Below are 25,831 nucleotides of genomic sequence, written 5' to 3' on the forward strand. Positions count from 1 at the left end.
ATCTGGGGGAAAGGAGCTCTGAGGGGCTCCGGTTGGGCAAGCTTCAGCCCTCACCTGTCCCTCAGGGATGGCCTCGTGCCAGCCCCATGGGACAAAGAGCCAAGGAAGACCCTCCCCGAGCCTCCCAACACAGCCGTGGCTCATGTAAGCATGATGAACTGGTGAGTAGTCTTTACACACCTGAGAAATCCAATCAACAGGACAAGGTGTGGTGTCCTTAGAAAGTTGGCGCTTGATCATTGAGCTTAGGTCCCCAACCGAACATCTCTGACCCACGATCAGTGTAGTAGGCGCTCCTCAGAGGGACAGGCAGATCTCCCCCAAAAGTAGCCCGTTACCAAACAGATCCAGGTATCTCTTCCCCACCCAACTTAAATATATTCACTTAAGTGCGAATAGTATAATCCTAATCATCAAAAGGAGAAAAGATTGCTTTTCCTAAAAATCCACATTCAAACACTATAAAAGAAGAATCACTGACTTAAATGATGACTTGATAACTAAGATAGTAAATGCTTAATATCCTGGGTCCAATTCCTGCTGGTTATCGATCTGGGGCAAATTCTCTCTAAGCAGAACAAATACGTAACTGCTGTGGTGGGTAATGACCATGACCTAATTCCTAAATATCACCTCTCCACTTCCCTGCATTATGGGGGGGGGGGGGGGGGAGATACAAACAAAGATGCTTGATTGCACGTTAATCTATTTTTTTAATCCAAAAACCTCACAACCTGCAGTGCCATGTATTATATAGCTATTTTCTGTAATTTGTCCATCCAAGTGCAGAGGCCTAACAAAAAGTAGACTTCAGCATTTCTTAGGACCTATTCATGTCCGGCTCAATGTAAAGAGAAGACTCAGCAGTAAGTCAGAATCCAGTGATGAGCTCTCAAGCTTATCTCAAAAGCTGCTCTTCATGAAAAATACACAAATGGCATTTATATTCCATCCAAGCTACTGGATGAACTGTCTACTCTAAAAGACATCGATTTACAACTCTAACTGGGGGAAGAAAAAAAAATGGGGAAGTACGCCAAAAATACCAAAATATTAATGATGGTCCTTGGACAACAGAAATGAAGACTATTCTCTTCTCTTGAACTTTCCTGTAGCCTTCTCACTCTCTTCCAGAGCCTGTAGTGCTATAAAAGCATTATAAATATGAACGAGGTGTCATAAACCTATAGGAGGTTAAACTCCTACTTCCTCGATTTACCATCTTCACCCTAACAAGCTAGAGTGATTTTTGTTCAGAAGTGGAGTTGTGTTTTTGTCCTCCTAAAATCTACCCCATTCCATACTTCTTTATCAGCCCTCAGTTCATCAAAACTCATCGCTAGAAGGGCCCTGTTTTCCACAGTAAACGCATTCCTTCGGACATCTTAACCAAGTCATTTGTCTTCTGGAAGAGAGATGGAAACAGCCCTGTCAGAGTCGTCCTCGTTTCCAGCAGTCAGTTTACCCCTATTTCCAAAGGACACTCAGAAGGTCAAAGGGTCGGGAGTTGAGAAGGTAGTGTCCCCGGGGACCTGCCCCTCCACCTGATCTGGAGGCTCACTCCCTCCTCTGGAACAACGCTCACTATGCTGAGAGCCCTCGAGACAGAATTTAAACTCGCCCAGAGCACAAACCATTCCCACACCCGCTTCTCACGGATGCTTCTACACTGTGACGGCTATCAAAGCTTCCCCCTCCTTTGGAGCACTTTTATATTCCAGAATGGATGTGACCACAATCCACACGTGGGAAGTCCCTCTGAAGCGAGGGCAGTCTGATATTTCCCCTTAAATCTAGACTCGAAACCCCAAAGGACTGAACAGCAGTTTGAAAACTCTAGGTGGTTCTGGGGCAACTGTGTGGCTCAGTCGGTTAAGCATCCGACTTCAGTTCAGGTCATCATCTCGCAGTCTTGGGTTCAAGCCCCATGACGGGCTCTGTGCTGACAGCTCAGAGCCAGGAGCCTGCTTCAGATCCTGTGTCTCCCTTTTTCTCTCTGCCCCTCCTCCCTCCCTCCCCCCCTCTCTCTCCCTCCCTCTCTCTCATTAAAAATTTAAAAGAAAAAAACTCTAGGGGGTTCATGAACACCTAGAACTCAGAAGTGCACTAGAAGTCCCACAGACACTTAAAAACCATTTTTAAAGTATATTTTTAAGCAATAATAAACAGGTACACTCATTCAAGACAAATTTTTTTTTACCATGAAAACCACCAATTTAAGTTGCATTTTTCAATGCATGGTACTAGGGAAATGGAGTTTAGCCTTAAACTGAAACTACTAGAATACAACCTCTATTCCATATTTGGGTTCCATGGTGAGTTTTATGGCAAATAGGGTACTGCTGCTAAAAGTAACTTAAACCACAGAAGCAGAACAAAGTCCTTCATTTTTAGTCTCTCAATTCAGTTCCTTATTGGAGTTTTCACCTTAGATCCTGTGCAAATTCTAATTGGAGCCAAAGTTCGCAGACCTGCCACAGGCTGGTCCTAACTCTTATTAGATCCTTCTGTCCACACGAGATCCTTCTGTCCACACGAGAACATGTCTGTCCTGCCCTCTTTCACGATGGAATGTTGCAAAGCAGGAAATGTGGGAGTTAAAGTGAGTATCCCTGAGGTCAGGGGTGCCCCCTCACACCTCGATGACCGTTTCTGGAGTCTTCATTCAGCTCAGCTAGTGTCCCTCCGGGTGAGGAAAACCCGAGGAGGTCAGCACTGCCGGCCGCACCGGCGCCCCGAAGGACCAGGAGAGAAGCAGCAGCCACATGTCCGGAGAAACCACAGGAAGCACCTTGTACTGGGAGAGGATGGAGTACAGTTCCCGCAGGAGATCTTGGAGAAAGAAGAGGAGACACTTCTGAGGATAGCTTCCCGAATGGAAGAGCATCCAGGGGGCTTCCAATCGGCACAAGTTTCCAGAACTCCGTGTCGGCTCCAGGTGTTGAACCAGGCAGGACTCCCACTGTGACTGTCACGGGGCCTGACCTTAGCTCAGCACAAAGGACCAGTGGTCTGTGTGCAGCCTGCTTACCCCATAGCCAGCGTGTGTGTGTATGTCCGCTGGTTTGGGGAGGAGGCTGACAATGTCCATATTTGAAACTTGGGCTCATCTTCAAGGATGGCTTCAAGCGGAGTGTGGCTTTTGACACAGAGGGCTTTTCTCATCCGCTTCACCCTCCTCTGAAGTCCAATCCCCATCTCTCAGCAGAGGTAGTAGAGAAAAGATTGACAAGCGCATGTAAAACCTGACTATGGAGGGCTCTAAATGGATTTCTCCTTAGCCACTGGCTCCTGTGTGGATTTCATGGGCTTGGTCTAGTTTTAGGACAGTTTTCTCAAAGGAAAATCCCTGGATCTTCTATCAGTTAGTCAGAGGCCTGAGTCTGTTGCAGGGTCTGTTGGTCAGCTGGAGAGTCCACTCCGAGAGCACACAGGAATGGTCGAGTCTGGAGTAATCTCCCGCTGGGAAACAGGCTCCCCGAGGGCCTGCTCTGCCAGTGCCGGAAGGATATAGCCCAACAAGCGGCTCCATCTGGAAGGGAGACTCGGAAGATCTACCGGGTGCCCCTCAGCCCTTCACTTTCCATCTCTGAGAAAGGAAAAGACTCTCCCCGTGCATGGTAGAGTCCTGGTCGGCCACAGACAGCTTAGTTGAGCCCAAGGGACCAGAACTTTTAAAAGATGCGCCCTACACCTGACTCTGCAAACCCCCAGCTGTCTTGGCTAGCAAATGGAGCCCGTGCATGAGGGAAAAGAAGCAGAGAAGCCACGGCCATGGCCATCACGTGATCTTGACTGGTGATTTCTTGCTGGCACACAGGAGGGACACGTAAGGCACGCCGATGAAGGCCCATTTCTCGCTGGGCCAGAACTTGATGACGGGGCCCTGCTCAGGGATCTCAGAGGCTGCGTCAAAGTAGGCAAAGCATACACAGCCCAGGTAGGCAGCGAGGCAGATGAGGATGTGCCTGCAAGAAGGACACAGAGGGTGAGCACCTGACACAAGCCAAGATGGCCGCCTTCCGCTAGCCTGCCCCTCCTTCTGGACCAGCCCACCGTTCCTGGCTGTCCTGACGGTCCAGCGCCTCTTCCAGTTGGGAGGGGAGAAGGTGACCACGATCTCCAGGATAGCTGGAGAATGATAAATCTGGAATAAACAGGGCCTGTTTCAGAAAGTTCTAATAGCAAAAGTGCAAATGCCTTTGACACTCAACTGAGGCCCAAAGATTTAAAACCAGTGCCAAGATGGACGAACGAGCTACATCTGATTAGCTCCCACCTTCTTGCTCCAACGTTGCTTATACATAGTTTACGTTCCTTATTAGGAATCACTGTACACGGACTCAACTGCTCATACAGTTTAGCAGGGAAACTGTTTACTTTTTTGTAAAAAGTCTTAACGTGAATCTTTATCAAGCAAGGGGCCATTTAGAGCATGTAATCTTTCCTTCTCTCTTAGACTGAAATTTAATTCCAGATGAATGAGAAATTTAAAATCTATTAAATACAGTCAAAGAAGATACTTTTATAAACTTCGGTGGCTGGGGCCTTTCTGAAAATGACACAAAGCCCAGAAACCCCACAGGAAAAAAATGGACAGATGTGAGAACATGAATGTTTAAAATCAGCATAGCACAACTATTATATACTCAAAGACAAATGGGCAAGGGGGGGGATGGTATTTGTACTCACACGACCAAAGAGTTAAAATCCCTACATTCCAAAGAACTCTCAAAAAGTAGTCATTTCACAGGATGCCTTTAAAAACCATCAGTGTGGGAGCTGGCAGTGAAGACGGCATAGTGAGATTGCCCTTGGGCACATAATTATGCTGGATGTTACCTCCATGAGGGCTCAGTGTAATACTCCATACTCTTGAAAATGATGCAAATTTGCATACACATACACCTAGTTGTTGGACAGTAATGACTGGCTACTATGTGCCAGGCACTGGGTGCTAGATAAAAATTTTAAAAAATTGAAATACTCTGTAGAGTAGGGGCACCTGGGTGGCTCGAAGTCGGTTAAGCATTTGCCTTTGGCTCAGGTCATGAACTCAATGGTTCAAGCCCCCTGTCGGGCTCTGCTGACAGCTCAGAGCCTGGAACCTGCTTCAGATTCTGTGTCTCCCTCTGTCTCTGTCCCTCCCCTCGCCTTGAGCTCTGTCTTCTCTCTCTCAAACATTTTTTTTAATGTTTTATTTATTTTGATACAAAGAGAGACAGCATGAGAGGGGGAGGGGCAGAGAGAGAGAAGGAAACACAGAACCGGAAGCAGGCTCCAGGCTCTGAGCTAGCTTTCAGCACAGAGCCTGATGCGGGGCTCGAACACACAAACGTGAGATCTGACCTGAGCCAAAGTCGGAGGCTTAACCGACTGAGCCACCCAGGCGCCCCTCTCAAACATTTTAAAAATCTGCATTTTATTATCTCTATTATAACTCAACAAACTCACACTAGTGAATCTATAGACTCTAAGTCAAGGTTGACTAAAAAATATCAGGTGCAGGACCCTCAGGCTAGAATCTCCAGTCTGTATTGTTTTATTTTGTTTTGTCTTTGGCGAACAGTCCTGGGAATCCCCAGGCCTTCCGCAGAAAGCAGATTGTATCTCCTGCTGGAAATATACAGATTCTCATGCTCAAGGACATTCACACGAGTTCTTTCAAACCACGGAGTTCTAGGCATCTCCTGACAGAAGTCAAGCTTGTTCTGAATTTTGGATCTAAGTGTTTTTCCAACTCCTTACCAGTGAAATTCTCCCTAGGTGCTCTCAATTTACAAGGGCCATCCTAAAGCAGGTGTCTCTTGGTCCTTGTTATCTTTTGTAATCAGAAGTCCTGGCGGGTGGAGGGAAAATGGCAGCAGGACTCTAGGAAGAAACCGTTCTGACTTCCTCCCTCAGTTTTCTGCGTGGAAACTGTTGAATGCTGTTCAGTAAACTGCTTGTTGCTTTCTATCTTTAAACTTGACCATGTAACCCGAGCGTTCCAATGCATAGATGCTCCATTTCCCTATGACTGAACTCCCAGATGAGTGACCTGAGCAATTAGTTCACTTACCCCCCCCCCCCACAGCATCTGTCTCTACCTGGAAAGGGAGTGGTTGAGACTGTCCTTAAATGACCTGTGATGCTATCACCTGGGCATCCCAGACCCTACATCCTACCTGTCCCAAGCCTTACCCTGTCCCTAGAGATCTAGCTAGAGCTCAGGTTACAGGTTCGGTTTCCAAGCTCCTTTATGCTTTAGTAATGGAATTAGAGGTAAAAGACCACAGACTTGAAACACATACAATTATGTCTTTTAGTTCTGGCTAAGCCTGCTCCCTGGAGCTCATTCTGCTTTTGACAATACTTTCCATTGCTTCTGAAAGGCCTGACGGTCTCTGTGAGGAGACAGGCGCTCAGGCTGGTCCATCCCCTCGCAGACCGCACCCTGCAGGGAGGACGCCTGACCACAAGCACAGACCCCTGGTGTGTCGCTGGGGCTTACCACACGCAGTGCAGGTAGGGGAAGTGGAAAGACGACAGCAGCTCACAGAAGGCTCGGTCACTGACCCAGCAGAAGAGCGCGAGGGTCCACCAGAGGCCGGAGAAGAGGCCCAGCTTAAATACACGCACGTTGTCACACCTGCATGGGAGTCCAGAAAGCAAGTTGCCGTCAGGCTTGGTTGCCACCCCACTTGCTGGCCACTTTGTTCTGGCTCCTCACATCCACCTGGGTCCAACCCAACATCCTGTCACCCCAAAGCTTGTGGATGTTGACATCATACATACACAGACAGCCCCCAAGCCCACGTTCACCCACGCCTCTCCCTAACACACCCTCCCATCCCCAGCCACTTCCTTGACCTTGCTCAGGCGTGATAGACCGAAATTGAACATGTCCATCACACACTCCTGATCCTTCCCCCGGCCCGAGACCTGTATTTCTCCTGGCTCGCCCCAGAAGAAAGTCTTCCATGCTTTTGGAAGCTCAGGCCAAGAACCTTGGAGTCCTTGATCTCTTTCCACGCACCCCACATCAGCTCTGCACTCGGTATATATCCAAAATCTGCCCTCCTCTACCACTCCGGCCCGAGTCTGCACCGCCATCTCCCGCCTGAGTCTTGGCAACTGTTTCCTCCCACCCTCATTCCCACAGTCCATTCTCCACACTCTGTTCAAAGCCTCCCGTGTCTTCCTTTTCTTTCTTTTTTTTAATTTTTAAAATGTTTTTTACTTATTTTGAGAGAGAGTGAATGGGAGAGGGGCAGAGAGAGAGAGAGAGAGAGAGAGAGAGAGACACAGAATCTGAAGCAGGTTCCAGGCTCTGAGCTGTCAGCACAGAGCCTGAAGTGGGGCTTGAACTCACAAACCATGAGATCAATACCTGAGCTGAAGTTGGAGGCTCAACCGACTGAACCATCCAGGCACGCCCCCCCTCCCCCGTCCCCCGAGGAAAAGTTCACAAGGCCCCATAATTCCCGGCTTCTCCTTTGGCCTCCACCTATTCTCCTACCTACTCTGCCCCTCGCTGCCTCTCCTCCTCCACCACACCACCCAGGGATCCCCGTGCTCCTCAAATAGCCCAGGCACGGTTCCCAGACCTCAACATTGGCTGATTTGCCACCTGGAAGGCTCCTTCTCACCACATGACAGTGAACCACATGGCTCACTGTCTCCCAAGTCTCTGCTCAAATGTCCGTGAAACCGCTTCCTGAAGGGGGTCTTTAACCCTTTAACCTGCCTCCACCCACTAAGTGACTCCTCCCAATTCCCCATTACCTTCTTCTCTTCTGTGGTTCTCTCTGTAGGGATGATAACCCCTCTAGCAGCCACCGGTACCCATGTGTATACAGTGGATCTTCCCTGGTACAACCCTGGGCACAGGGGGCTCTTACTTTTTGCTGATTAAAGGAGAGAGCTCTCACCTATGCTGGGACAAAATGTGTCTCAGAAACAAATACTAACAGCCCAAGGAAATGTCAATTGCCCTTTCCTTTCCGCACCCCCCCCCCGAATTGCTTACAAGGGGGTGATTTCTATTCCTAGGGAGGAATGCCCAGAGACAGCTGGTGGCTGAGGGTCCTTCCATACCCTCCCTCGGTCTCCTTCCTCTCCATGCAACGTTCCTTAGTCAATCAACTCTTTCTGGGACCCAGGGTCCAATGTGACATCTACAACTGAGAAGGTGAGTATGAACAAATACTTATTCATATTTGTTGAACAAGTCAAGTGCCCAAAGCCTGACTTGCCGGTACCTTTCCCAGCTGCCTGACAAAAGCATCTGTAAAAGCCTCAGTGAAAACAGGATGGGCAGTAGGTTACGAAAAAAACCAACTGAAATACCCTTTTGTAGGAGAGCTAAATGCATTCCTTGAAAAATTTTCCAAAAAATTTCTGAAACAAGAGGCCCACGACCAGAGAGACTAAATCCCTATGTAGCGTTGTTGAACGGCTCCCCCTCTGACCTGCTGTTCCCTCACAGGGGCTCTGCTCCTCCTCTCTCTCGGCTCAGCTTTCTCTGCCTCCTCGGGTCTCAGCTTCACGGGCACCTTCTCAGATAGACCTTCCCTGACAGCCCCTCCCCCGTTACACTGGCCATTTTCCTTCCTAACACTCCTCACTAGCTGACATCGCTTTTATTGGTATAATAATTTGTCAAACGTCCAGTATCCAAGTAGACTGTACGATCAATGAGCTTGGGAGCCATATCTGCTCCAAGTATGCGCAGCGCCCTGCCCAGGAGAGGCGTGATATAAATGCTTGCTGGATGAATAGGTAAAACAAGGAAGTGAAGGAAAATGTTCGTGGGATTCTAGGGATCTAAGGAGCGCAGGGCTTTTTTCCCAGGTTAAAAACAAAAAGGTAACTTTGTTGACTGTGTATCAAATTCTCTGAAGCCATTCCAGGCACCATGAAAGGCTAAATGAACAGGACCTTGCACTGCTACTTTAAAATGAAGATGGACAAAAACAAATAACAAATATAGACAATCTGGTACAAGAGGACCCATGTACACTCAACCCTAGGAATTTGGGAGGCACCTGGCTAGGTTTAAGTGATTCTTGGTTTTGGCTCAGGTCATGATCTCCTGGGTTCATGAGTTCAAGCCCCACATAGAGCTCTATGCTGCTGGTGTGAAGCCTGCTTGGGATTCTGTTTCTCTTTCTCTCTCTCTCTCTCTCTCTCTCTCTCTGCCCCTCCCTCATGTGTATTTGCTCTCAAAACAAATAAACTTGAGCCAAAATGTCTAGGTTTTTGTTTTTGCTCTTGCTTTAAGGAACATATCAGAACACAGTACAATATGCTGGAGAGGAAGTGCATACATCAAGCGGCAAGAGAGGCAGAGTGTGAGGTGATTGGCCACATGCGGGGAAAGCCTTGCAGCGTCAAAGTCTTGGGGTGGCCTGGTATGTCCCTTCCTCTGCTACAGACCAGGCATATATGCACTTTGGATCTTATTCCCATTTCTCAGGGCTTAAATCACAATGTCAATGTGAGATCAAATGAAAAAAGCAGAACCAAAATGACATATACAAGTAGGACCTTATTTTAGGATAAAAAAAAAAAACTGAGCTGATAGCTACAGTTCCCTCCCGGACCCTCTGTTGTATTCTCAAGGTTTTCCTTAACTGACTCGCTCCTATTCATCAGAAAAAAAGCACCAACCTTAAAATATGTTAAATGCACCTGAGCCCCCTGGTAATACGACCCCACCACAAATTTCAGTAAATATCCAGTCATGACCCCAAATAAAACTTTGTTGCCTCCTGGTCTGAGAGAAGGTTCAGAAAGGACGATGAAAATGTGGGAAGACTAGGATCAAGCTCTAGGAATGAGGCTTATGAGAAACCAAAAGCTTTCCCAGTTCCTTCTGAGCAGAGAAAAGTGGGATAAGAAATACTTAGCACATTACACATCATTGCTACTGACAACCAGGAAGGTCCTAGAAGGAAATGCAAAGAGCAACCACAGGATCCTTTCATCTGGAAATTGTATCAAAGTAGGTCAACAGTCATCTCATCTCCCCCCGCTGGGCCTCCAGTGGGGACTGAGACACAGCAGTGAATGCAGAAGCCTCACCCCTGCCTGCAGGGCCTACATCAAGCAGAGGGGACAGTAAACAGAAAACAGCACAAGTGATTTTTGATTACAGTCAGGCTGGGGGCCAGAAAGAAGGATGAGGTGCTATGATGGTGTCTAAACAGTTGAACCAAAACAGGTTGAGTCAAAGACGATCCAGAAGTGAGTCAAGTAGTAGGGTCAGAGGGAAGGGGACAGTGTGAACAAGGACCTGGGGACAGGGAAGGTCAGAATGGCTGAGGACAGAGTATAGCGGAGAAGCTTCACGCAGGACCGAGCAGCAGGCAGGGGCTGTGTCAGGATTCTGAATTTCATCCTAATTTCAATATCCGCTAAAACAAAAAAAAAACCCACAGAACATTCGAGACAAGGAGGGGACCATGCTGAGGATATGAACTTTTATCTCAACTGCAACATTGACTAATAGAAAAAGGACTATGATCAGATGGAATGTTCAGGAAAGGAAGAGGAAGCCAGGCTTCTGCCTTGAGCAAATGGGTAAATGATACTTTCAATTACTCCAGCTGGAAATATTGAGAGCCAGAACTGGAAAAGGCAGGTCAGGAATCTGGCTGAATTCGGGATGGCTGGGACCGGCGGAGACAGAGGTCGGACAGGATGCCCCGCGGTGGAGGCAGGAGGAAGGATGGAGTTGGACACACACCTGGAAGTCCTTTGCAGGCGTTTGGTAATTAACGCAGAGACTGTACATGAGCTCTTTCAGGAGGAAGTGTAGAGAGAGGAAAGCCAAGGTGAGTGGTCACCTTCAGAGACCCCCTACACACAAAGCTGCACAGGAAACAAGGAGCTTACATGAGAGCCCGAAAAGAAGCTGTGTAGAGGGAGTGGCATCCCAGGAGGGTGGGGCGTCCTAGGAGGCACGGGGAAGGGTTCAAAGACGAGGGGGTGAACTGCGCAAACAGCTGAGGGAAGAACACATACAGTAAAAAGCCACCACTGGACACACAGCGAAGACGGGCTTGGGTATCGAAGTGGGACAGAAGCTAAATTGGACGGGCTGAAGAAATGAGAGCTGAGGGGATAAAGACCACTTTTAAAGACACTAGGCTGTGGTTCCTGGCTGGCACAGCCAATAGAGTGTGTGACTCTGGATCTTGGGGTCTTGAGTTCAAGCCCCATGTTGGGCATGGAGATCAATTAAAATTTTATATAACAAGCATTTCCAAGATGCTGGGCTGTGACAGATGGGGGAGAGAAAGGGTGGTGGCTAGAGAGAGATGTAGACTGAGTCCAGGCTGAGTGCTAGGGAAGACAGAGGGACTCCCGTGTTTTTACAGGCCAATGGGAAAGACCTTTAAGGGGGAATGTTGGGAAAGAGGAATGGGCTCAATGGGTGATGGGCATTAAGGAGGGCACTTGTTGGGATGAGCACTGGCTATTTGTAAGTGATGAATCACTGAATTCTCCTGAGCCACCAGCTCACTATATGTTAACTAACTTCGTTTTAAATAAAATTTAAAAATTAAAAAATTTTAAAGGCGGGTCAAGGACCAGTAGACAATTTACAGGAGTAAAGCAAGTACAGGAGAAAGAAGGGAATAACCCTAGGCAGACAGATGGACCCTGGCAGGAAGGAGGGATACCTTCCATGATGCTGCCATTTGTTATGATGGAGACCAATCAGCTCCAGTGATGGCTAGCTTTTCAGGGGCAAAGATTTCAAGTACAAAACACAGATGACTTCTTTTGTAATTATGTACAAAATTTAGAGTATTAAAGGAAAATGTTACCTTGCTTAAAGATCACACTTGTGAAGCAGAATTTATTTAAACAGTAATCGGCTCTAACCACTTTCTCTAACCCCATTTGCTCTTGTTTAAATATTTTTTTTAAATGTGTGTTTATTTTTGAGAGAGAGACTGAGTGTGAGCAGTGGAAGGGCAGAGAGAGAGAGAGAGAGAGCGAGAGAGAGCGAGAGCACAAGCGCTTCTGAAGCAGGCTCCAGGCTCTGAACTGTCAACACAGAGCCCCATGAAGGGCTCAAACCCATGAACCATGAGATCAGGACCTGAGCTGAAGTCAGACACTTAACTGACTGAGCCACCCAGATGCCCCTAAATATTTGGAATTAAAAAATATTTTCTCTTTCCTCAAGCTACTTTTTAACAAAACTATAGGCTAAAACATATTATTAGCGCTCTGAAGCCAGTCTCATTTTTCCACTCCTCCAAGCCCACTGAAAGGAAACCAACAAGACAAGATCAGACCGTGTCTTTCCTCTGCCAGCCAATGTCTTAAAATACTTCTTCAACCACCTTTGACCCTGCCTGGTATTGCTGACATTCAAAGCAACCCCCAGAGGCCGAGCAGTGGGAAGAATCCTTTATCTCCTCTCAAAACAAAGACTGAAGGAAAAGCTAATGCCTTACACAGAGCAACTCACACAAAGGAAGAGATCCAAGACTTCAGTTAGGACATGCCACAACAAGAACGTCCTGAATTAAAAAGCGTTTCTAAACGTGGGCACCAAGAAAAAGCTGCATTTTCAGCGTATTAAAATAAGGGCAGTGGTTAGATGTATTAGGGGCCAAGTCATGTACACACAAGGCTACACTGTTTCTGAATGTCAACCTGAACTTGAGTATACAACTTTCCCAAGGAAAATCCTTATGCAAATAGCAAAGGCTTTACCTGATAGGTTGTAACTAAGAGTAAGTCTCAGAGAAAATCACACCATCAACAGACCTGGAGTCAATGTTGCCTTGTATATAGATATTCGTTTTTCCTTCTGTATGTGAATGCAATAGCCTCGTTAGGACTTTTCTCCTTATTCTTATCCTAGGGATAGAGCTATTCTTTGTACAGAATTAAGTCTAGGCAGGTTGGTCTAGGCACTCACCAGGTCCTTGAAATCTTCCTGCTAAGCTAGCTTCGATCACTGGGATGCACTGCAGCCACTAAACAGCTGCTCCCCTCTTTCCGGAAGTGAGATCGTTAACATTTTCAACCAAACCATCAAATGTGCTGTCAACCCAATAGTCAAAAACTAACTCTATGTGAAGAGTCCGATTCCTCTTCCACATTTGAGGACAGTTAAAAAAACAAAAACAGAAGCAGGTGTGTTCCCAACAGAGGGACCGCTTGAGGGGCAGGCAGGAAGAATGAAGGCACCCACCTCCTGAGCTCCGCAACCAGCAGCACAGTGCAAGGAACCCCCAGGGTCATCAGAGAGATGTTGTTGATGGCAGGCTTGACGAACGCCAGGCATGTTGTAACCGCAGACAGGACACAGACCACTGCCTTGAATCTGCCCCTGAATCGATGGAAACAAAACCAACTGTTAGCAAAGGAGGTCTTGTTTGTTCGGTGAACGCTGGCAAAGCACAGGCACTACAGGCGGAGACGCGGGCCGAGAAGACATCATGCACGACGAACAAGGAGCCTCAAACCCACTCATGCCATGGGCTCGCTAATTCTACGTTTAAGAGTTTATGCTTAGGATAGAGCCAGAAATTTTCAAAATACTTAGCCAGGGGGTGCCTGGGTAGCTCCGTCAGTGGAGCCTCAGACTCTTGATTTCAGCTCCAGTCATGATCTCACGGCTCATGGGATTGAGCCGCGCATTGGGCTCCATGCTGACAGCACAGGGCCTACCTACTTGGGATTCTCTTTCCCTCTCACTCTGACCCTCCCTTGCTCAAACTCTCTCTCAAAAATAAATAAACCTTAAAAAAAATTTTAGCCAGGAGAATGGTGAAATGAGAATCCATCCGAGTCCCTGAGGGTGAGATACGGATAATTGTTAGTGTCCCTTTCCTCTATATTTTCAGGTATTGCACAGTAGGGCTTAGCAAACTTCTGTCAAGGGTGAGAGAGTAAATATTTTAGGCTTTGCAGGTCACAGGGTCTCCACAGCTACTCAAGGCCACCGCTGGGGACAGTAAGGGACTGGGCACCACTCCACACCAATAAAACTTGATGTAACTTGCCGACCCCTGTCCTACGAGGTGAGTGTGTGAGACTTTTATCAGAAAACCAGGGACCCTTTACAAACCACAGAGCTCCCTAGTTTAAAGGAAAAAAACCTGCGTCTAGCCCCACAAAACTAAAAGTCTTAAGAAAAAATTCTAAGCCTGTCTCTCTTTCCTGGCAAGTCATTGTCTAGCATGCATTGGAATTTTGTGTTGACAAGTCTTTGACCAGACAAGTCTTAGAAAAATACCATCCCCACACCCTTCGGTGGAGGCACTTCAGGTAGAAAGAGCCAGAAGTGGCGACGTGATCCTGGACATGCTGCTCCTGCTTTCCCTGGGACTCCATTTCCTTATCTATAAAATGAAAAGCCTGGACCAGATGATCCCTAAGGCCTCCTCCATGACCGAAATTTAGGAGCACATGATTTTCCTGAAGTTTCTTTTATTCCTCATTAGCACAATTTACTTTGGCCACGAGCCCTGGAACAGGTTACAGCTGGGAAACTAATTTGAATGAAATTCCATTATAAAGAACTCAAAGTACATCGAAACGTCCAAAATACAAATTTATCTCTTCGAGAGGAAAACCATTTATCATCAAGGCACAGGAAATCATTGATCGAGCTGCCAACTTTGACTGGAATGGACAGGAATCGTAGCCCTGAACTTCAACCAGAGGAAGGAAAAAAAAAAAAGTGGGAAAGGGGCCAGGCAGCAAGTCCTCAGGAGAATGCTGTTTTCCTCCTGGCCTTGGCTGGCATCCTTTGCTACTGGATGAAAGGCTACCTGCTCCACTCCAAGTAGAACACCCCCCAGCTCCCCCTCTACCCCCACCCTACCTCCATCATACATCCAGTTCTTAGGGACCCACAATGACACTTTCACTGGGTTTTGAGGTTCTATGACCCACACCAAGGCCTTTCAGCCTTTTCAGATTGGAAAAACCATAACAAACATTCCTAAATTGCATCACTTCTCTAGATCAATGGTTCAGGGGTGAGTTAGTGACAGCAATGGTGATTTAAGCACAGGTGCTCCAGCTAACAGACATGCGTCACATTCTCCTTCCATCACATGGTAGCTGTGGGACCTTTGGCAAGTCACAAACCTCTGCAGGCCTCGGGTTTCCGTACCCCATGGTGTTCCTGTAAGCATTGAAGCACTGAACACGGTGCCTGCTGCACGGTATGTGCTAATAAAACCCACTCCTATTGTTTTCATTACCCTCACTTGAGAATAAATGGGATTTTAAATACTGTTACTGTGAACAGTACCTACTCCCGGGGAAAATCTGACTGGGCTGGTGTTGCTCCATAGAGGACTGCCGAACAATTCAAAGGCAGCAAGCTTGACAAAACTTGCCTTCTTTAAAGAGAACCTAGGCAGACACCTCCCACATCGATCTAGAGGGTGTGGGGGAATGAGCTTCAAGAAGGTGCCTTAACCAACAAAACCTACAAATCTGCAACCAGAGGAAGTCACCAGAGGTCCTGGGTACCAGAGAGCTGGGAATGTCCAGGAGCAAGGGGTTCTGACAAGGTTTTATCTTATCAGTGACACCAGGCAACCCCCACTGTGGTCTCTGGTCCTGTTCTCAACTTTCCAGCCCACTGTGGGCTCAAACTGGCGATAAGGTCAAGGAAGGCTTATCACCCCTTCCTCAATTCCTCTAATCAAAGCCTGATATCCCAACACCATTGATATAATATTAGAATAAAGCTGCTACTGTTATCATTAGCCCCTATTAGAGCAGTGGTTTTCAACCATATCAGACCCTGTGCTGCTTTTTTATAGCAGAAACTTGGTAACGCCCCCCCTTTTAAAAACATGTTTAGGGGCTGAGAAGTGTGTGTGTGCATATGAGCTGGGGGAGGGGCAGAGATGGGGAGAGAGAATCCAAAGCAGGCTCACACTGTCAGCATAGGGCCTGATGTGGGCTCAAACCCTCAAACGGTGAGATCATGACCAGAGCCAAAGCTGGTTGAACTGACTGAGCCACCCAGCCCCCCTGCCCCTTTTACTCTTCCAAAGTAAAATTGATCTTACGGATGATAAAACTCCATTTCTGTAACCACCAAAAATATGTCCACAAACTTCTCAGATGTCTCTTACGGGATGGAAATGTCCCTGGTTAAGATCCACTGCTCTAAACAACCCTTTAGGACTCAAACATGATCTATTTAGAACAACCAGCCCATAATATACATAGAACTACAGCTGGTCCTGGTCATTAGAAAATGACCTATGTCATTTTATAAGTAAGGAACTGATAAGACTCACAGAGTCCAAGTCCCTGGCCCCAAGTCACCCAGCTAGATCAGGATGGCCAGACCCCAGTCTACACTCAGGCAATTCAGGATTCAAAAACTGAATTGGATTGTAAAGTGAGAGCTGCCCCTAGATTATGTGGAGGCAAAATCATAAAAAAAAAATCACAGGGAAGATAAATGTTTAAGAAACGGAAACAATTAGCCTATAAGAGTTCTTTGTTCTTGGAGTTTTTCTCGAAACAAAAAGGTTTAGAAATTATTAATAACCATCAACAGCTGAGCGTATGAGGATTCCTAGGACATGCTAGGCAAGATAAAAGAAAGCTTTTTTTTTTTTTACCCTGCCAATGATTCCTATTTATATCATAAACTTGAGTAATTTTCCTGCTGTTCTAGACCTTACCTTCAAAACACTTATCCATGTTAGCCATTCATGATAACGGCTAGCATTTACTAAGTCCTTACAAGACATTGTAGTGTATATTTTATAGGATTTTCCCATGTATTTCCAACCACATGACCTAGGTACTCCGACTAGCTCCACTTTACAGATGAGCAAAATGAGGTACCAGAGCTTTAAAAAAAAAAAACCCTACTAACCAAAGCCATGTCTTCTGCTATAATCACTTAACCACCACACTCTGCTGTCATTTCTCTAGAAATCTCAGGCTAGACCTACTTTGAATGTGTTTTTAGAACTATTCCTGCAAAGCCTAAATCACAAAGAGATGTTAGCTGGTAAATTTAGATGGCTAAGCCACACGATCCCTCGTTTTGACATGAAGTCCTTGGTCTGGCCCACCACTTGGGCACAGAGCAGCACTTGTCACCACGTCACAGGCAGGGAGGCCCGCAAAAGGGGGTTTGGTCTTCTCGCTTTGCCAGCCAATGACAAGTTGAAGGTGGACAAATAGAACTGAAGTCCTTATTTATAATGTGCTACTCTCCCCTAACACCATCCCTTTTTTGTTCATTCACATCTTCAATTCCTATGTTCTCCTTCAATGTATGTGCACATCTCTGAAATGCTAGGCAGAAATCTCCACGTGCCATTGGTAGTGATGAGAGCTAACTCTGAACGCGCAGCAGGTTGCTCTGCAGGGTCCCCTCACGAGATGAGTATTTACCTAATCTGACAAGTGAAGAAACAGGTGCCTGGGTGGCTCAGTCGGTTAAGCTTCCTCTGTTCTCCCCCCACTCCCCAAACCCTCCCCAGGTCACATGCACTCTCTCTCAAAATAAATAAACTTTAAAAAAAATGAGGAAACAGAAAACTAAAGAGTCAAAACATCACACTGTTTGCAGGCAGAAAAGCCAGGATTCAAACCCAGGGGGTTTCCAAAGTCAGGGACTAGACATCTGGGATGCTCAGGGCCTCCAAGGACTCTCCTAAGCTGGAGACAGCAAAGGTCACATCTTCCCAGAGAAAAGGTGCAGGGTGTTGGCAATGAAAAAGTCCCAAATGGTCACAGCCCTCTCTGTGAGTTTTGTTATTAAAGTTGATAAAGTTTTTCATAACTACATTGATTTTCTTCTCTCCTCATATTTTCCCACTTCTCCTTTCAAGAAGTGAAAAGAAAAACTTTCTGTATCATGAACACATTAAAAACTGTCGCTTGGAGGGGAGCCTGGGTGGCTCAGTTGTTTAAGCAACTGATTTCAGCTCAGGTCATGATCTCACAGTTTGTGAGTTCGAGCCCCCCCCATGTCAGGCTCCGTGCTGACAGCTCAGAGTCTGGAGCCTGCTTCAGATTCTGTGTCTCCCTCTCTCTCTCTGACCCTACCTCTGCCCTGCCCCCCCCTTTCCCTGTCAAAAATAAAGATTAAAAAAATTAAATAAAAACTGTCACTTGGAATTCCAAGCGACACCCTCCAGAGTGCCATGAACAAGCAAAACCATTTTCTCATGTTTGCAGCTTCTCCCTCAGATCCCAGGACTTGAAAGATCAGATGTGAGAACAAAGAGGCTCCTCAGCACTCAACCTTCCCCCCTTCTCCACCTCTCAGGGCTTTCTAAGTGTTTCCAGTCATTCTCCTGAAGCTGAACGAGCACCACAAGACTGGAAACTGGAGACTGTCCAAATCAACCTGCCGCACATGAAAACCTACCTCCTCCACTGAGGAGAAAGCCTCGGCCAATGAGATGGTATTTCTCCCAAGGCCAGGAATGCCCTTCTTTTCACTTCTTGTGAGCAGCTGGCTCACTCCCTCCTGTTTCTGTGACCCAGGAACCTTGATGATACTTTCCCTGCTCGATGATACTCAGGACACTATTTAATTCAAATCCCGCTCTATACAGTGAGGACTGTACAGCCAGACCACTGGAAGTAGGCCTTCTCCCTATCTCCTTTTATTTATTATTTTTTTTAATGTTTTATTTATTTTTGATACAGAGAGAGACAGAGCATGAGAGGGGGAGGCGCAGAGAGAGAAGGAGACACAGAACCGAAAACAGGCTCCAGGTTCTGAGCTAGCTGTTAGCACAGAGCCTGACGCGGGGCTCGAACCCACGAACGTGAGATCTGACCTGAGCCGAAGTCGGAGGCTTAACCGACTGAGCCACCCAGGCGCCCCTCCCTATCTCCTTTTAAAATACATTGTTTTAAAAATTTTTTAGTTTTAAAAAGTAACATATACACTTCGTTTAAAAACAAAAACTAGGGCGCCTGGGTGGCTCAGTCAGTTGAGCATCTGGCTTCCGCTCAGGTCATGATCTCATGGTTCATGAGTTCGAGCCCTGAGCATCGGGCTCTGTGCTGACAGCTCAGAGCCTGGAGCCTGCTTTGGATTCTGTGTCTCCCTCTGTCTCTGCTCCTCTCCTGCTTGCAGTCTGTCTCAAAAATGAATGAACGTTAAAAAAATTTTTTAAACCCAAAAACTATACAACAGTACAGATGAAAAGTGAAAGCTCTCCCCTCCCCCTCCATTGCTAAGAATAGCCAATGGTAGTGGGTACTGTCTTCCTCCTCCAGGCATTTCTAAGCACATACAAAAACATATACTCAAAAAGAGATGAGTCCATTCATTCTAAAACTAGGATACCCATGTGCTTTTTGCAGCCAGCATATTTTCTAGACACTCCTCCACCTCCATCCATAGAGAAGGGCCTCATCTTCAATACCTGTAAGATTCCTATTCCTATTCACAGTACCAGAAAAACCGTAAGGGATTTTTACTTTCCTAGTATAGCCCTCCCCTGGTATCCTCAGCTTGCTTAATTGAATCCATGTTTTTAGACTGCATCTATATATAGTGACAAAACACAGAGTCCTACAGAGAAATATATGTGGGTAGTATGTTCTAGGAACACTTTTCATCTTTATGAGGTTGGCTCTCTTCTGTTCCTTCAGATATTAACAAACCTCACACGGCTCTTAAGAAAGGCTATCCCTGACCAAACTCTAAATCAGCACCCCATGTTACCACTACGCCCTTACCAGCTTTACTTTTTTTCATGGCACTTACTGTAACATTGCATTGTTTGTTCATCGATTTGTAGCCTCCCCACCTTCAGTATGCACCCACTGAAGGCAGAGACTCTACTGTTTTGCTTACTGCTATAGCCCAGCTATAGCCTCGAAAATTGCATAGTTAAGTGTTCAAGAAAATATTTACTGGATGAATAACCATGTAAGCATCATAATAGATATGAAAATGCACCTTTGGGGTGCCCGGGTGGCTCAGTCAGTTAAGCATTCCACTCTTCTGATTTCAGCTCAGGTCATGATCTCGCAGCCCAGGTGGGGCTCTGCACGGACAGCATAGAGCCTGCTTGGGATCCTCTCTTTCCCTCTCTCTCTCTGCCCCTCCCCTGCTGGCTTGCTCTCTTGCTCGCTCTCTCAAAATAAAAACAAACATTAAAAATTTTTAATAAAATAAAATACATCTGTTCTTGAAACTCTGAATTTCAGCTTGGAGGGGTGTGTGTGTGCATAGATCTTAAACTATAAACCAATACCATCAACAACTACAGAATCTACAATGGCAAGAATTCCTCAGTGGAGTTCTACTGTAAACTTATCAAATGGTAGACCTGAACTGGACTCCAGGAAAGGTTCTAGCAGTAAATCAAAGGTCTTTGGGTTACCATTCCGTAATCTTTCCCCCACTGAAAACCTTCTACTTTTGTTCACATCCTATAAGGGAGACATTGGACTTTTTACCCCAAAAGCATATAAATTCTTCACCAAGTATATTAAAATTCCCTCTTTAATCAGCTTGTTTATAGCCTGACAAAATAATCAGTAAATATTCAAGTATATGATAAGATCATCACGAGGTTAGCCTCCATTGTGTGCTGTTTTTCTTAATACATACATGGACATGTTGGTACTGCACCTAGCAGCGAATGCAAAAATGTTTAGCACAAACTTACCTGTCATTCCGAAAGATCTTTGGTAGATACCTTCTGGGGAACCACATGGCCAGAGCACACATCAGAACCCAAAGGATGGCAAGTTCATCAAGCATCTGACCCAAGAAACTTAGGGTTGCATGGAAGTAGACGGATCCAATTCCTAGAATTAATTACAACCCATCACAAAGGCCACCACAGAAGAACAGACTCACAAATTCAATACACTGCTGAAGAACATTTCAACCAACTGCTGTCCCCATCACCAGATCACGCTCTCCCTGAAAGCAGAAGCTAAAGGCAGAAACCCATACCACCCAGGCATGCATACTTGAAGCCTAGAAAGAGGATTTCAAGCAGGACCCAATGTTCGCACATCAGAACTTTAAGACTCCCACAGTTAGACACGCTCTGTCCTCATCCACCAAGGCTTCATGGAAACAGGCGGCAAATAAGTCAACATTCTCTCACTGTTAAGTATTCCCAACCTGTCTCTTGAAGGAAATGGCAACTGCACAAGTATTTCCCAGAACAATGGAGGCTCTCAACATCTAGAATTTTCGTTTTTAAAATCTTGATCCATTAGACCGAAGTCTAATCAGAGTTTAATCGTTTCACATCATTGTTTTTAGAAGTTCTCAGAAAATGGCACTGGTACAGGGCCAACAGCCATTACATACATAAACCTTCAATGCAATGAAGTGATAATTACAGTCAACCTTGTTATCAAGCCCATATTCAAAAGAGGAGTCCTTCTGGCGTCAAGCAAGCAAAATAAAAGTTGGCTGAGACGTCAGAGTGACTTTGGTTTACAAAACATAATGTTCAAACAGGACAGGAAGTGTGCAGAATTCCATTTCCTCCCTTTCAGCCCATGCTTCAAAACGAATCCACTTACCCACCACAACTAAGAGAGTCCATATCAAGTAGATACCGCTGTTGAAGCATGTCGCATACTGACGAAACAAGCACATGCAGATGGGCGGTAAGACGAAAAATAAGACGTTGCTGATCTAGGGGGAGGAGGAGGATGTAAAATGGAAAGAAATATTAAGTAAAAGGCAAAAAAAAAAAAAAAAAAAAAAGTCGTGTGTTCCAAATACACTCTTTGCAAACTGGGAGGAATGTGGCCACACATCTTGTTTTACCTCTTACATCTTTTTTTTTTTTTTTTTAACTGCAAATACAGGGAAATTTAAGACGTCTTTCATGGGACTCCTTCCCATCTCTTTTGACTATGGGAGCAGCCTCAAAACCTACTTTTAGGCAAAGATCAAAATTCCAGATTCTAGTGTGGATTGAAGTCTCTTCTCTCTCCAGGGAGTATTTGGCTTTAAATAAATAAATAAATGAATAAATAAATAAATGTCACCTAATGTAATACATCAAAATACTGTTATTTCAACACATCACTATTTTAATATCACGAATGAACTATTCTCTTGTTCACATAAAGCTTTGAAGTCCAGTATGAATTTCCTACTTCCAGCACCCGTCCATCGGCCCACCCGTATGACATGTACTCAGCAACCACACGTGACCAGTGACCAGAACTCACCTAGAATTTTTTTTTAATTAATTTTTTGTCTTTTTGAGGTTTTCTGGGAGAAGGGGTCATAACCAGCTCTTTATTCCAAATTTTTTTAAATTGAGGTAAAACTCAGGCACCATAAAATTAACCATTTTAAAGAATACAATTCAGTGTCCTTAAATGCCGTCATAATCTACAACCATCATCTCTGTCTAGTTCTAAAGCATTTTCATCAGCCCAAAATGAAATCCTATACCCAGTAAGCAGGCCCTTTCTACTTCTTACACCTTCATTCCTGCCCCAGGCCCTGGCACTCATCTACTTTCTGTGTCTATGAATTCAGCCATTCTGGACATTTCATGAAGGTGGAACGCTATGATAATATATGACCTTTGTGTCTGGCTTCTTTTGCTTCGCAAAATGTGTATGAAGTTCATCCAGGTAGCACATATCAATACTTCTTTTTTGTGACTGAATAATACTCCATCATCTGAAATACCACATTTGTTTATCCTTCTACTCATTAATGGGTTGTTGCAAACGGTGTTGTATATGAACATCCGTATACAAGTTGTTGAGTGCGCATTTTCTTCTGGGCATACGCCCAAGCTGGCATCACCGGATCCAGTGGCAATTCTGCGTTTAACTTACTGAGGAACCCCCACACTGTGGCCCACGCTGGCTGCACCATGTTACGTTCCCACCAGCAACGTACTAGGGCTCTAATTATTCCACCACTTTGCCAACACTTGTTATTTTCTGGTCCTTTTTGTTTTCAAATAGGGCCATCCTAGAAGGTGCGAAGTGGTAGGGACATTCAGCTTTTTAAGTTTCACTTCTAACCATGACTCATAAATGACTGCAGGCAGAGGAAGTGTGCAGAACGTGAAGACCGCAGCTAAGTCAAAAAGGGCAATGCCAGTGGGGAAGGGCTGGGAGGGCTCCACCAAAGAAAAGAGAAAAAAAAAAAGACTAGAAAAAAACTTTCAGAAAAAGGAGTATGGGGCAAGATGAAGTTAAGGGCCTGGTGTCCTTCAGAAGAAAAGACTAGTCACCATGTTGAACAGCACAGAGGAGGCCAAAGTGGAGCCACGAGGAAGGGTGTCTGAACTGAACTGAAGGGCCAGGGTAGAAAGGCTTCACCAGACCTAGGAAATCACACCGGGGCATAACTAACCAGAACACAACAAACCCCAGGACTTGAGGTGTACAAGTGAGGACTGGCAATGTCAGTGGCCTACACGGGCCCCTGTCACCTGCCATCTGGCAAGAGCACTTAGAAGTGACAACACTTCTAGGAAGGGATACAGACCGGATAGGAGGGAAATAAAGTAAGTGAGGTGAGGAGAACCAGATCCTGCATCAGCAGTAGTGTGGTTAAAGTCTAAGACTGAAATCCCCAGTGGAGCAGCACCATGCTGGAGAAAAGTGCACTCTCTTCCTGGCGGGTCTGCTCCCATGGGGATCTTCTTCTTCCCACACGAGAGGCCCCTGAGCTGCTTGTGACCCTGAGTGAGAGTACGAATAAATGGTCTCAGATATCTCAGCTGGTGTACAGTCTCCAGACTTGGAAATATAGCCAACGCTCCCTCACTAAGCAGGTTAGGAGGAATAGGGTGCAGTCTATGTACATCATCCACATCAGAGTATTGTTCACGGTCATGATCACAGCCTTCAACTTTCTAAGGAATCATTTAAAAAATGACAGATCTTTAAGAGCTAAACTAAGGGTTTAAAGACCCTCCATTGTTTTACAAGAGGCAACACATGAGGGTCCAGAAAGACTCCGAGGCTGGCCAAGGTCAAAGAGGCAATCATTCACAGAACGGCTGATTTTCATTGCCAAGCCCCTAGTCACACTCTGACCTCCTTGGCTTAACTTCTCAATGGTCATCTAGAAACTCTGAACTGTGCACATGGAGAGCTGCATTGAAATCATTACCTTTCTGTGAAACACAAAAGGAAGGAAAGGGGTGGGGAAGAAGGAGAAAATAGAACTCTTATACCATAGGTAACTTAAAACCTGATCTTTCTACTCGGTTCTACATAAATGTGTTCTCCTGTTAAAAAAAAAAAAAAAAAAAAAAGCTAAAGTCTCCATGCTATTCTCCTCCCTAGAGATCACTGTTGTCCTCAGATGCACAGCCTTCAGGTCATTTCTTTGCAATGATGTGACTACACATGTATCACCGATAATAACATCATCACTCCGCCTCCTTCTCTCGTTCAACAACAGACCATGCAAACCTTCTCATCTTTGTTCAGATACACTGACCTCACTTGCTCTACCTGCTGCACATGCACATGGCAGTGGTTTATTTAGCAATTCCCCAGGGCATGAAGCTCCAATTTACAGCCCCTCCTACAATGCTGGGGAGTAAAAGACATTTTGCTTTTTACCCCAGTACATCTTTTTTGTAAGTAAGTTTCATGCCCAACATGAAGAGTCAGATGCTCTGCTGATGGGAGTCAGCCAGGCACCCCATTTATCCCAATATATCTTTATTGCCTCGAGCCCTTGCAACCTGCCTCTCATCAGCCAGGAGTAACAATCTACTGCCCAGCTCCTTCCTCCCACCCCGTCGATCTACGTTCCCACCAGCAATGTGCACATTAATCATTCCTCGATGTATTTACACACCGCTCACAAAGCAAGAAGCCCCTATTACACCTGTAGTAAAATCATGGGACGTCAAACACTTTCTAAAATTTTTTTTAATGTTTATTTTGAGAGAGACAGAGTGCAAGCAGGGAAGGGCAGAGACAGAGGGAGACACAGAATCCAAAGCAGGCTCCAGGCTCTAGATGTCAGCACAGAGCTTCATGCGAGGCTCAAACCCACAAACCTCGAGATCAAGACCTGAGCAGAAGTCGGCCACTCAACCGACTGAGCCACCCAGGTACCCCTCATTTTTTTTTAATGCACGTATTAAGGAGTTCAATTTAGTTAAGCCCCATCTTAACCTATGCTCCCAAATAACACACAAATCACATTACTGCCACTTCCCAGCGCCAATCTACCATTGACTGCTGGCCTTCCCCATGCCTTTTAAAGGCCTCCGTCTATGAAAAGGGAAAGACCAAATTAGAGGGAGACTCTCCCCAAGACAAAAAGAGGAAGGAACTCCCAAAGAAACAGAGCAAACAAACAAGTCCTTGTTAAAACACACATTCAATGGCTCCATCTCTTCTGAGAAATGAACTTCCCCTTACAATTGTCTGGGTCACTCAAGTTGAAGAATAGTTCAGCCAAGGGGTATTTTCTTTTTTAAGCCTATTGCTTTGGAGAATTGGTTTGCTTCACGTCTGCAGAGCAGATTTTTTTAATTAAAAGGAAACCACAATTTTAAAGTGTATTAATGATTTCCTTAGAAATTTCCTCATTCCAAGAATTCCTCCATAACTGTCGCACCAAAATAATCTGGAGGAACAGACGGCAATCCTGACACATGTGAATGTGCGCTTTCCCAGGCAGAGGCTACATGCTGATAAAGCAAAAGGCTGAAAGATTTTCTGAGTGGGAGTTTCATAAACAGCTAAGGGGCATTCCCCTCGAAGTGCAGACGGTCTCTGCACCTTAACTGTATGCAGATTTCAAATGCTCCATTCCACCTTTCCCCTTCTGCCATTGGATGCTGGTCTGCCTGAGATGGAGGAGGGTTCCCAGGGAGTA

The 25,831-nt window shown here is 45.7% G+C and overlaps 1 protein-coding gene and 1 long non-coding RNA gene across 6 annotated transcripts in view; one reads left to right on the forward strand and one right to left on the reverse strand.

Annotated features, from left to right (window-relative positions):
* On the forward strand, positions 1-21,973 carry LOC115276426. 2 transcript variants are annotated; one of them, XR_003901934.1, is made up of 4 exons: positions 1-161; positions 8,035-8,173; positions 9,266-9,395; positions 21,817-21,973. It is a non-coding gene; the product is annotated as an uncharacterized LOC115276426 (long non-coding RNA). The 2 variants fall into 2 exon arrangements; XR_003901933.1 differs by lacking the exons at positions 9,266-9,395; positions 21,817-21,973 and adding exons at positions 18,190-18,600; positions 19,989-20,027.
* The window catches only part of ACER2 (alkaline ceramidase 2), a 25,861-nt gene continuing 2,155 nt past the window's right edge, over positions 2,126-25,831 (reverse strand). For 2 of the 4 annotated variants that reach the window (XM_029920441.1, XM_029920443.1), the window contains 5 exons: positions 21,526-21,640; positions 20,649-20,790; positions 13,205-13,342; positions 6,494-6,631; positions 2,126-3,968 (listed from right to left, as the gene is read on the reverse strand). In XM_029920441.1, coding sequence (XP_029776301.1) covers positions 3,782-3,968; positions 6,494-6,631; positions 13,205-13,342; positions 20,649-20,790; positions 21,526-21,640 — 720 coding nt within the window. In that variant the 3' untranslated portion in view covers positions 2,126-3,781. The remainder of the gene's footprint in view (positions 3,969-6,493; positions 6,632-13,204; positions 13,343-20,648; positions 20,791-21,525; positions 21,641-25,831) is intronic. The other 2 variants (XM_029920440.1, XM_029920442.1) reach the window with 2 other exon arrangements.

This window comes from Suricata suricatta, chromosome 13 (assembly GCF_006229205.1).
Source record: "Suricata suricatta isolate VVHF042 chromosome 13, meerkat_22Aug2017_6uvM2_HiC, whole genome shotgun sequence".
Classification (NCBI taxonomy): domain Eukaryota; kingdom Metazoa; phylum Chordata; class Mammalia; order Carnivora; family Herpestidae; genus Suricata; species Suricata suricatta.